Source organism: Myripristis murdjan, chromosome 12, assembly GCF_902150065.1.
Source record: "Myripristis murdjan chromosome 12, fMyrMur1.1, whole genome shotgun sequence".
Classification (NCBI taxonomy): Eukaryota; Metazoa; Chordata; class Actinopteri; order Holocentriformes; family Holocentridae; genus Myripristis; species Myripristis murdjan.
In genome coordinates, this window is record NC_043991.1 from 29063541 (window position 1) to 29076711 (window position 13171).

General features: G+C 40.6%; 1 protein-coding gene across 3 annotated transcripts in view; it reads right to left on the reverse strand.

Annotated features, from left to right (window-relative positions):
* Positions 1-4484: 4484 nt before the first annotated feature.
* LOC115369060 (patatin-like phospholipase domain-containing protein 7) overlaps positions 4485-13171 on the reverse strand; it is a 36576-nt gene continuing 27889 nt past the window's right edge. The window contains exons 30-36 of one of the 3 annotated variants that reach the window (XM_030065568.1): positions 12929-13045; positions 11944-12092; positions 11535-11687; positions 11138-11257; positions 10167-10251; positions 8455-8570; positions 4485-6286 (exon numbers count right to left, since the gene is read on the reverse strand). In XM_030065568.1, the coding sequence (XP_029921428.1) occupies positions 6140-6286; positions 8455-8570; positions 10167-10251; positions 11138-11257; positions 11535-11687; positions 11944-12092; positions 12929-13045 (887 nt within the window). In that variant the 3' untranslated portion in view covers positions 4485-6139. Of the gene's footprint in view, positions 6287-8454; positions 8571-9592; positions 9708-10166; positions 10252-11137; positions 11258-11534; positions 11688-11943; positions 12093-12928; positions 13046-13171 lie in introns of those variants that run through there. The other 2 variants (XM_030065569.1, XM_030065570.1) reach the window with 2 other exon arrangements.

The window sequence follows — 13171 nt, forward strand, 5'->3', positions numbered from 1 at the left end:
TGCATCATATGACCAGTCACAAGTCTCTAGGTCAGTCGGGGCAAAGTTATAAGCGTTTGAAAATCAAAAGGTTGTCCAGATGGTAACACAAGAGGCACGGGTTTCTGGACACACAATGGCTCTGTTGGTGTTTGGAATTAGCACTTTATCATCCTGAAGAGTTTCATAGACAATTACTCACAGGAAGTGGGCGTGAAAGAGCACTGGAAGAAGAAGAAGAATACAAAAACCTGCACTTTTCATGCTTGGATCCCTAATAATACATAGAAAAACAAACGGATTCCGTGCCTGGAGCCCTAATTAGAGAGCTATTTAAATGATTCATTACAGAGCAATCCTACAACAGACATATAACTTGGCACTGGAGGAAGATTTTAGGTGAAATATTTAAATTTGAGACTCACCACACAAGAACTGGCATACATATTTCTCTTGAAATGACATGGTTGATAGCTGGACCTATAGTATAATACTTGAAAAAGAAAGAAAAAAAGGTTAGGCTATCTACCTCTAAGGTACTTCTAGCTCCTGACTGTCTGTTGTGTGGGAATGGATTAGCACTGCAGGGAAATGAGGGCATCACACCTGCACTCACACAAACACACACACACACACACACACACACACACAGACATGTATAAACACTAAACGGATTACATCTAATAAAACACTACCCAGACAGACAGCCCTAGAAATGGCTCTGCAGATGTAGACACTATTTTAACTAAAATGGGCCTCGGCGCTGCACTCAGGGGGAAACACATCTCTCAGCAACAGACGTTCACTAAAGGGAGAGCGTCGCAATCAGCCTGCATTACAATCTGTGTATTGCTTTGTCAGCCCGTTGATGGAACAAAGCATTTGTGTCATGTCATGGCTGGCGAAGACAGAAGACAGCTTCAGAGGAGTGGGAACTAAGTTACAGGCTGACTGGCAGATGAGCTAACAGAGCGCTGTGCTGTTACCGGAGATGAGCGATGACTGCACCAGACTGATCCCTATCACAAGGCCTCAGCTCAGTATCATGCAGGAACTGCTCATGCCCCTCTGTGGAGAATGCCAATCCTAGTCCTCCCCTGAGTCCACCTCCAAAATGTTAAAATGCACACACACAGACACACGCAGGCTTGTCAGTAATTTTGTTAAGATTGGATTTGGTCAATAAGAACAATGCACCAGGCAAAACAAAATAACTGCAGTAAGGCAAAAGAGATAAACACTGAATGTGCTACATGGCAAATTAGCACAAATGTTACCAGCAATTATAAGACTTTTGTCTAGTTTGCAGGGAACGGTTCAGTGGATTCTGCGTGGAAGCCTTCAGAAGCAGAAACCTAATTCAAACTATGAAATAATAACCATACGTCACGGCTCAGTTCAATGCACTTGGATGACCTTTGAAGACGTGTGTGTGAGAGTATTCGGATGTTTCACCATGAAATGAAATCCTCCATTTGCATAAAGCGACCGATATTACAAAATGATTGGCAGGGCTGCTGTTCAAACTGTAGAATCCTTTGTGTGTTTTATATTTCATGATCAGCCCGAGGCACTGATCCTAGTGAAGGCTCTACACCTTTTGGGAAGTGAAGGCTGGTCAATGTCAGGTCCATGTTCTTTGAGTGACACTGACACATTACTGTTCAGGATCTGTCTGTGTGTGCAGATTCTATTTCTGCATGCATACGTCAGAGATGTAAACACCTGAAGCAAAGAGAGTGACCTACTTACCTGTTTAAGTCCTTTTTGTCCCCATTTTACAAACGCCAGCAGACAGGGGAGAGTAGAATGAGAGGAGGGGAAAGAGAGGGAGGAAGGGAACGAGCGGCGCAGTGAGGAGGGAGAGGGATAACAAGTGGTTTTGGACCATTACACCACTCTCTATGAAAAACGCCGCCTGTCAGTTTAAGGTCAAGTCGTTCCCTCTTTCTCCTGCCTCACTTTCCTGTAAGTGGCTATCATCTGTGCATCTTTTACTGCCTTTCACAGTAACTCAGTTCAGAGCGGACTCGTGTGCCAACACACTGCCACCGTCTTACCCAGCTGTTCACTGTGACGTTTCTTTGCCAAATCCCACATCTTTTCTTTAACTTTTGATACCATGTAGGATTTATGATTTTATGATTTATGATTTCATGTGTGCATGTTTTTTTTTTTCTTATGCTGTGCGGGCAGTGCATTTTACATTATTTTATTCTATTAAAATTATAATTGTATTATTATTTTATTTTATTTTATGTTATTTTATTTTATTTTAATATTTTATATATTTTATTTATTCTATCCTATTTTGTTTTATTATTTTATTATTATTATTACTATTATTATTTTACTTTATCTGATTTTAATTTAATTGATCTTATCTTATTTTATCGTGTTATCCTACTGTGTTTTTTTTACCTTTTTATTCTGCTTTTGTTGTGTTATTTTGTGGTGTTTTATCTTGCTGTGCAGCACTTTGGAAAACCTTGTGTTTGTTAAATTGTGGTACACTATATTACCAAAAGTATTCGCTCACCCATTCAAATGATCAGAATCAGGTGTCATAATCACTTGGCTTGGCCACAGGTGTATAAAATCAAGCACTCAGGCATGCAGACTGTGAAACAAGACATTTGTGAAAGAATGGGCCGCTCTCAGGAGCTCAGTGAATTCCAGCGTGGAACTGTCATAGGATGCCACCTGTGCAACAAATCCAGTCGTGAAATTTCCTCGCTCCTAAATATTCCACAGTCAACTGTCAGCTCTATTATAACAAAATGGAAGCGTTTGGGAACAACAGCAACTCAGCCACGAAGTGGTAGGCCACGTAAAGTGACGGAGAGGGGTCAGTGGATGCTGAAGCGCATAGTGCAAAGAGGTCGCCGACTTTCTGCACAGTCAATTGCTACAGAGCTACAAACTTCATGTGACCTTCAGATTAGCCCAAGTACAGTACGCAGAGAGCTTCATGGAATGGGTTTCCATGGCCGAGCAGCTGCAGCCAAGCCACACATCACCAAGTGCAATGCAAAGCGTCGGATGCAATGGTGTAAAGCACGCCGCCACTGGCCTCTAGAGCAGTGGAGACGCGTTCTCTGGAGTGATGAATCACGCTTTTCCATCTGGCAATCTGATGGACGAGTCTGGGTTTGGAGGTTGCCAGGAGAACGGTACATTTCAGACTGCATTGTGCCGACTGTGAAATTTGGTGGAGGAGGAATTATGGTGTGGGGTTGTTTTTCAGGAGCTGGGCTTGGCCCCTTAGTTCCAGTGAAAGGAACTTTGAATGCTTCAGGATACCAAAACATTTTGGACAATTCCATGCTCCCAACCTTGTGGGAACAGTTTGGAGCGGGCCCCTTCCTCTTCCAACATGACTGTGCACCAGTGCACAAAGCAAGGTCCATAAAGACATGGATGACAGAGTCTGGTGTGGATGAACTTGACTGGCCTGCACAGAGTCCTGACCTGAACCCGATAGAACACCTTTGGGATGAATTAGAGCGGAGACTGAGAGCCAGGCCTTCTCGACCAACATCAGTGTGTGACCTCACCAATGCGCTTTTGGAAGAATGGTCAAAAATTCCTATAAACACTCTCCTCAACCTTGTGGACAGTCTTCCCAGAAGAGTTGAAGCTGTAATAGCTGCAAAAGGTGGACCGACATCATATTGAATTCTATGGGTTAGGAATGGGATGGCACTTCAGTTCATAGTATGAGTAAAGGCAGGTGAGCGAATACTTTTGGTAATATAGTGTATATAAATAAGGTGGATTGGATTGGATTGGAAATCATTCTCACAGACTAAGATACAAGACACACTATATGGACAAAAATATTGGGCCACCTATACATTACACCTAGCTTTTCCAGCTGTTCTGTTATCTGCCTCGACCCACTTAGTTGTAGTTTGTATATGACACTGTACTGGTCACAGCTGGTTGCCACTCTCCACAGTTAAGTCTCAGGTACAAGTTAAGTCTCAACAATAGGACTCCCAGGAAGAAGAGGTGTTGCATCTCAGTGGTACCCTCCTGGTTGAATAAAGGATAAATACATAAACAGGGGGGTTGAGTACAGGCCTCCAGTTGAAGGGCAGGCTCTCTAACAAATTGTCTTCCTTTCTTTTTTCGTTTTGTTTTGTTTTGTTTTTATTCCATTGATCCTTTATTTACTCAGAGCAGTCTCATTAAGATAGCTCATTTGGACAGACTTGCTGCAGCAGCACATCGCCAATTTATGAATTACTGGGTTCATTAAGGTAAAACTTCCTTAGTACCTATTAGTCCTGGCTCTGTTTGGAAGTGTCATTACTCATTCCTCTACCCCGGTTCAAGCTCTGCTGCCGTTCTGTGTCACTTTCCACTGATGCAGTCAGACTAAATAAAAAACAAACACTAATCTCGCTTCAGCATGTGCTTTATCCGTTCTCTTATGCCTAAAAACACACTGTTTCTGCTTGTACAGCACACAGAAGACAGATGGCAATTTAAAAAAAAAAAAAAAGAAAGGCACTGATTACAACAACTATCAGGTAGTTTATTAGCAACAATTGATTATCAAAACAGTGTTTATCAAAGAACATAAATATAGGTACAAGTAAATGATGTTATACAGGATTATTGGTAAACTGCATCAAATTCATTACGTTGAACTAATCGGAAAAAATGTGTGCCAATCAAGGCACCATTTCTGAGGGAATGCATCTTGTTCTGTCGGGGTCAGCTGAGGCTTTGTTTATGGCACAATTCCATACATTACATAAGCACTTCATCCATTACCACCTCTCCCATTTAATAAAGTAGCAAAATACTCCTTCCTTGTGCCAGACTCTTAATTCATTGTGCTTGGTTGTTGGATACGACCCAAATCTCCAACACTACCACTTCAGCTGGTAGGTAGCAACCATTTCCTAATTTCAGACTTGCTCACACATTCTGTGTCTAAACTCCACGGGGACATTCCCACTACTGAACGCAGGATTTTTTTTCACTGCCTCGACATGTAAGGCTACAGGAACTACAGCTGATTTAAGGCCACTGTTTCATACACTGCAGCACTTAAGGCACACAAGGCACAATAGGGAGAAAAAAGTATACAAAGAGTTGCTTTGAAAGGCATAATGATGTGTAGGCTGGCCTATAAAAAACATTGTAGTGTAATACAGAGGCAAGTTAATCAAGGCTATATAAAGACTCACTTGTGGAGTGATTGTCTGGCTGTCTCGGATTAAGCCAGTGTATAAATGCTATAGCAGCGTCTGCAGGCTGTGTTTACATTTGTGAATCACATGTGATTATAAGATTTTATTTATTTTATACTTTTTCTTTTTTTATACAATACATGCATATTACTGAGACTGTACCTTTCTAACAGCAGGCAATAAATGCAAGAAACATGAAGAAATTGGTTTCTTTTTCTTGTGTTTGGAAAGAGAATACTTCAGATCCAGATCACTGAAAAAAAATCTGATGTAATTCTCGACAAATCATTTTCCAAATCGTGCCTGCTACAATACGATATCCTTCTGTGAATAACCGACCAGCTGCCTTGAATTGCCCCTTCTGCTTAAATTGCACAAAGGCATCTAGAGCTTAGACTTCACCAAGCACATCTGTAGTGTCTGCTGCTCAGTCTGTGTCGAGCTAGGGAGAAAAAAAAAAAAAAAAAAAAAAAAACAGAACAGGCAGAAACAGCTCTCTCACCACCCCAGAGGAAAAGTAGTGCTTTGAAGTGACTTGCAGTGACTGCTTCCCTCCATGTCTCTGGCACATGGGGACGAAGCATTAATAAGAAGCATTCTGCACTGCTATGACTCATGTAAATGAACAGAAGACAGTCTTCTGTGTTCACTGGCAGTAGACACACAGGTACACTGGAATACACTATGAATAACACTGGCTGTTCAAGGTCTGACACCACCTGCCTGCATTCTGTTACTGAAGTGACGTTCCACTTTTGTCAGTCATAAAGCCAACGAGGCCAAGTGATATAGGATGAAATGATGACAGTCTTCAGGGCAGAACGAGAGGTCGCCTCGTAGGCTGAGTCACGTAGGACAGACTGGAAGGCAAAGTGTGGCTCGGAGAGGTTAAAATGTGATGACCCGATTAGGCTGACAGAGTTCATCAGATGGGTCTTTACTTGCTGGAGTGCTTAGAGAGGACTTCCAGGATTTTTAAGTGTAGGAGACGGTGAGTCCAGTGGACTGTCAGGGGCATTAAAGGAGTCTGAGGGGTGGTTCACAGCTGTGTTGGTGAGGGGTGGAATACGGTACAAACATCTCACCTCCAGCTCTTCATCCTGAGGATCAGAAGCAAAATAAATTGTCTTCGTACTGAGAGAGGGGAGTTAAAATTGCATTTCCATGCACAACTCATTAAAATATAAGAGAACAGGTTAAAAATGCAACATATATGCTTTTCACTGAATAGACCACCACGTGAAATGTCACAGCAATCATTCCCTGTTTTGTGGCAAGTGAGGCTGTGGCCACTGCTTTGTATTAGCATGAGTCATTTTCTTCCCTTTTCTGTTACATATAAACTCTCCTAGAGATTCTGGTGTAATTTATTACCTGGTATTCTCCATTTTTTAATGATGAAATCATGCTTGTGTTTTTCTATTCCCGAAAAGCACATTCACGTTTATTTAACAGAATATATAAATGTAAAAACCTTCACATGACTCCTTTAGACTGCAATAAAACTACTGTGGAGGACATTGTCTCAAAACCAGTGCATTCATCACTACAGCTGCTAAAAAGATCCAAAAGGAGCAGCTGACTGTACTTTCTGACTGTATCTCACTCATGTAGAACAATCACTCAATGACCATTTTTAATTCATGGTGGTTCAACGGTTGTCAAAAGAATTTCAGTGGCTGAATGTGTATAAGCTGACTTTATGAAAAGACGAGGAAAACACTCCCCCCACTCCTCATCTTTGTTTGCTACATCTTTCTGTGCACTGTCTCTCTAACACTGGTGCACTTTACTCCTCACTGCTTGTAATGTCGGTGGATCTAGGAAATTAGGCTCCTTCTACTATCACACTCTCAATTAGGGATCGACCAGTATTGATTTTTGATGGTCAATACCAATCATTAGTAATCCAGGACGTCAGTAACGGATATTTAGGCCCAATATTAATTTGTAATAAATTTGAAAACTGACAGTTTTAGAAATGAAAAAGAAAAAAAAGAAAAAAAAGTCTGATTCAAATAATGCTGGATCAGGTTTCTTGTGTTTAAATTAGGGTTGTTAACATTAACGTATGTCATTAATTTGAGGACCTGAACACATTATAAAAAATTAAACAAATTAAGGCAATATTAAACTTTGCCCAACTTTTGATTCTTAACCCCACAGGTGGTCACACATGATGCAGCGCATGCTGCCGCAGCGAGCTACTTCAATACTGACAACAAGCAAAATGACTGATACGACAACCTGTAACCTGCTGGATGCAAGTTTTCTTCCAAGAAACTTTCTGATGGATCTCTGGACAGAAATAAAATCATACAGACACACTGCAACACACAACCAAACTGAGTGCTGCAGTCACTAAATGGATCTCCACAGACTGTCGGCCCATCAGAGTTGAAGACAACAGGCTGAAAAACATCAGATTACATTGGGGAATCCATCATACAAACCCCCTCAAGAAGCAACTTGTTTCAAAATACACTATACAACAGTGGAAGAGTAAGCAAGCAAGTCAGTTTATATATTTCAAATATGTGATTTATCATAATTAATCCATGAATACCTTATGATTAACACAATTTTAAAAGTTAATTAAATAAATTAACTACCGGTAATTACTTCAGTGATTAACTTGTGGCCTAGTTTAGATGCTTATGAAAGGCGTCTGACAACATTTAAATCCAGTAAAACTAAACCAAACCTGTAACCCTTCTGTCCTTAGGGCCGGTAAGTCAGGGAAACATGACGCAACTCAAGTGTTTTTGTTTTTCTGTAAAACTAAATTGTTCCGCTGTCTTTCAGACAGACAGGCTGAGTGGTTTTCATATCAGCGGTCATGTATATCAAAATTACAATGCAAAGTTTTGAAAAACTTGGAACAACTGCCATGGTAAACTGGCTGGGACCAATAACTGGTCAATGCCTTCTCTGAACCACTTTGGCTCTGAGGAACTGTGATTCTACATTTTCATGTCTAATTTAGCCAAGTTACACTCAAAGGTGAAAATGTAACTAGTAATATGATATGTAATGTATAAAATCCCAACAAAGGGTGGAGGCACACTACAAGAGTATAACTAGATTAAACCCCACCCCAATCAGCCTGTCCCACAAAAATTTTGTGGTATTATGGCAAGAATCACTTTTACGTTCCAAACTGAAATGTTTTCTAATCTGCCTAAATAACCTTAAAAAACACAAACATGCTTAACTAGGACAAGCAACCCAGTAGTGTGAGTCCACCCTTGTGATCAGAGTTTCGCACCGTGTCAGCAGTCTCCTCCCCCTCAGTGTGCTCTCCAGAGTGATTGTACAGCTCCATGTCAGACAAAGCACTCTCCGCTGCTTCCTCCTCATAGTCAGTGTGGTAGTCTGACTCCTCTGAAGGAGGACAGAAAAGCCATGAGTGCGACAGGCAGGCAGTGGGTGAATGAGAGGGAACAGGTGGAGTGTACAGGAGGTGGCAGATGAAGGTGGGTGGGCCCGTGAATGAGTAAGTCAGTGAGGCAAAGAGGGTGCAAGGATTGAAAAGGAGGTAAGAAGTTGAATGGGGACTGAATGAGCGATGAATGAGAAGTACATATGAACAGAAAGATGAGCAAGAAATGAGAGGATGGAAATGCATGTGTACAAGCAACATGTTCAACACATCCCAAGGACTATAGCAGCACATTACCCATCAGTGAATGCCCAATCTAGAGCTGGAGCTAAAGGACAGTTCTGCCTAAATAACATTAACAGTTTCCAAAAACAGTGACTGGCATCATACACTGCTCTTCAAATAAGTGGAATCACTTAGAATCATTCTATCACTTAGAAATTGGACTTATTTTTTATTCACCAAAGAAGCATTAAATTGGCTCAAAAAAAATATATACTACTACAATCTACAATGATCCCTGGTGCCGATTAACCTGCTCAAACTTTAGTTAAATGGAATAAGACTGAGACTATTAAAAGCACAGTTTTGTGCACTTGCTCTATTTTTTGGAAATGCAATGGCATCGCAAATGAAAGAATGGCATGGAAAGCACAAAGGTGCAGCAGCGAAGACCAAAAAAATACATTAAAAAATCATCTAATAGAGCCACCCACTCCCCAAGGTGAACAAGAAAGTGGTGGAGTATTATCATACCTTCTCCACTACGCTAGAATCTAGAATGACTCTTCCCCGCTCAGCTCTGAGCAGAAGGTAACAGTAACTGTCAGTCTAGAATGTATCATGTAAATTCCAGCAATTAGTCATGTGAATATCTCTTTCTTCGATTGAGTAAAAAAGAACATCAGTGCCTACTCAGTGACTCCATGTGGGAAATATATCTTTTAATGATTGTGAAAGAATTTCGCTTAAAGTATTTGCAGACTTGGGTTGCCCCGGTGGCTCACCGGATAAGAGGGCGTACCATATGTTAAGGCTGGATCCTGATCACAGCGTCCTGGGATTGAATCCAACCTCAGGCTCTTTGCTGCATGTCATCACCTGTCTCTTCCTGCCTGTCCTGTCTCTCTCTACTGTTACTGTCGAATAAAGCAGAAATGCCAAAAAAAAAAAAAAAAAAAAAAAAAAAAAAAATCTTAAAAAAAAAAAAAGTGTTTGCAGACTTAAGTGGTTTTAAAACGCAAGAACTCTGCTTTGAGCCGTCAAATTGTTCACACTTCTTCCTACCTATGTTACATGACTACAGCCTAAGCTATAAATACCTCCAACAAGGCTGTTTCCATTAGTATGACATAGCAGGAAAGAAAGAATGCTTTCAAAAATTGTATATATTCAAGATTTTGAGTTCTCCCAGGTGTCACTCAATCCACAACATCTGAGATGGCATAGCTGTATCTTGTTGGCCCAGTCCCCTCAATTCAAATCAGATAAATATTATGACCCTAAAAAAACAGTACAGTAACAATAAAATATGGTAAAAGTAAATGAATAAATAAGTGCAAAGATGAGAGTGATCGTGTCTGTGTTGATAATTTTACCATCCACCACTGGGGGTTTGACAGGCTCGATACGGGACACAATCTCTGCCAGGTCAGTGAAAGAGGCGTTAGGACATGTCACCACCTGAAAGAACACACACACACACACACATATAAATATATACGTAAACTGGAGTAGACCAACAGCTAGAGGGCTATGTGCATCTTATGCAGCATTAAATACTCATAAAAAGCAAAACCTTAAATCTGCAACCACATGCACAGCTGTAGGGCTCAGTATGTTGTTGATTTTATTTCCTCAATTACCAAACACCTCTTTCCTTTCCTCCACACACCTCTGATTCCCTGTTTTGTTGCTGCTTAGGGCTCACTGTCTTACCTTGCTTCTCTTCTTTTAATCCTTCTTCATATTTTCATGTTGTTTCTCAGAGTAGGGGTGAATATCTTATCTTTCTACCATAATTCTGCTGTGTGCCTCAGTTGCGCCTGTTTTTTTTTTTTTTTTCACATCGTTTTTATGCTTAAGGGTGGGATTTGGTAAACGGTAAATACACTCCTCTGTACTTCAGGAGCACGCTGACTCATACTGTATGTTTACAATTAAAATCAGAAGTCACAAGCGTGATATTCTCTCAGAACTTTCTGATTTCTGTCTTTTTGTTACCACATAGAAAGTGTGAGAACTCTGATGCCATTTTAACATCATATTAGATTTATGTAATCAGCAGTTCTTGATTACAAAAAAAAAAAAAAAAAAGCCTGTCAACCTGGTAAAGTATTACAGGTAGGATGTGTGTGAATTTTTTGAGAGAGCAGCACTCCAGCAGCTGAGGCATATAGCTCCACGGTGGTGCAAGCCACAAAATTATGATCAGAATTAATCTGCATGATAGCAAAAACTAGGACAATAACACCCAGGTTGAAAATAACTGGAATGATTCTTTAAGTCTGTTGGCGTTCTGACAGAAAGTCTCCCTGGTGTTTTTTTCTTTCACATCCACCATCCTTACATTGTTGTTGCTCTGGGTTTTGTGGAACTCCTCCTGGTGCCTGTCTTTCAACATTTTCTCCACCACTCCACTGCGACTCCACACGTCAAATACAGTCTTGCCATGCTGGTAGCCCACCTCCTACATCACACGGACAAATACACAGAAACAATCTCATTTCAATATTATCTTTTGTACTGCTGGCCAAAATCCCTCAACGTGACACAAGTTAGAATCTCAGAAATAATGTATAAGATGAGTAGCATAAATTAGGTTATATTTTGTCTGACATGTCCAACATGTGGTGTACTGATAAATTTAAATTGACCTGTAAAAACAAGACTACAGACAAGGAAAAGACCAGAATTAAAAATCTGAATCAGAAGAAGCCATTACTGTTTGCCACTGTCAGACTTACAGCGATCTCATCAAACTTGCCAAACTCCAGGGTGCGGTATCTGTCAATTGGAGGTCTGATGTACTCGCAGTAATCACTGTTCTTCACTGACTCCAGCTGCCTGACGCAGCACACGTACGCCAGCCGGGTCTGGATCTCTGCCATGTTCAACACCTAAGACCACAGCCAAACCAACACTGAGATACAGCATCACTGCATGCTCATGAAAACGTCTCATTTTAACTGAGGAGTGTAGATTAACAGATTTACCATTAAAAAAAAACACCCCCATCTTGTTCCCTCAGTCTTTTTAACATCTGCCATTTCTCATTCATCATCACTATTTTTAATTAAAAAACACCCTTTAGCAATATGATGTATTGTTTTCTTTAAAAAAAAAAAAAAAAATCAACTCCATCTCATCCCTTACTTTGACTTTCTCAGCCAGAGGATTGAGACGTTTCCATAGCAGCCACCAGCCTGAGAGCGAGTCGCCATAATTGGTGAGGTTGGTTTCGTCCTGGCTCCCCACGTCGATAGCTATCACTACTTTGGCCCCCATGGAGCGCGCCACATCAGCTGGGGGCATTGGAGGAAACACAGGAACAAAGGTGGGACAGGAGATGACATGAGAAGACCGTCTGATATTTATGCCTCATCCTTCCAGCAAGTTAGAATGTGCTACAAATGGATATTGAAAGGGTAAAACCAGAGATAAAAGAGGCATTTGCCTCACCAGACTGCATTAAAGTTTTTGTTGTTTGATGAAAAAGAACCTCTGTGTGCATTATCTTACTAATGCATCTTACCAAATGTTAAAAATTGATAGACTAAAAACCTTGACTAAAAGCTTTCCACTGTTGTTGGAACAAATTAATTCCGGACAGAACTACTTCAAAGCTATGCATTTATAAAAAAGCATCTAGCAATCTGATTGTAATAGCGACTCCTGTGGAGACTACTAAATAACTTGTTCTGATCCTGAACAAGCCAGTGCTATGCAATACCTATGAATGAAGCTACAAATTGATACTGCAGGTACACAGCAACCTGAGCACTGAGCCACATGAACTCAACTCTTCTCTCTGCTGGAAATGGCAGAACAAAGTCACTAAGAAACTCTTTCATCTTTGGGTAGTGTTAACTCCCCACGCATCATATATTATTTCTGATCAATTATTACAATTAACATAAAAAATCAAATGCATAATCAATTTATTCAACCCAAACTCAACAACTGATCTGTTAAAAGAAAAAAGACAAGAAAGAAAACGAAGCCACTGAAAATCCTGGTAAAATAGTAAAAGTGAAATGATATTGGCTAACAACAGCAACTAATCAAGGTATTTCATGGCCATGACAAAGGTATGTAGCTATGTTGTCTGAAAATGTTTAAAAGCAGCAATGCAATAAACCTGGTAGGTTGTTGATGTAGCCTCCATCCATCAGCAGGTGTCCATCTTTGGGGTCACAGAGGGGAGGCAGATACCCAGACAGAGACATGCTGGCACGCACATACCGCCACAGAGAACCTCAGACAGGAAAGAGACAGCTATTTAAATTTTAAGCCCATAAAGAACTTTTTACAGCATCAAAAGAAAATGTAATTTCCTGTTATATCAGCTAAGGAGGCACTTACAGCCTAGAAGAAGTAACAG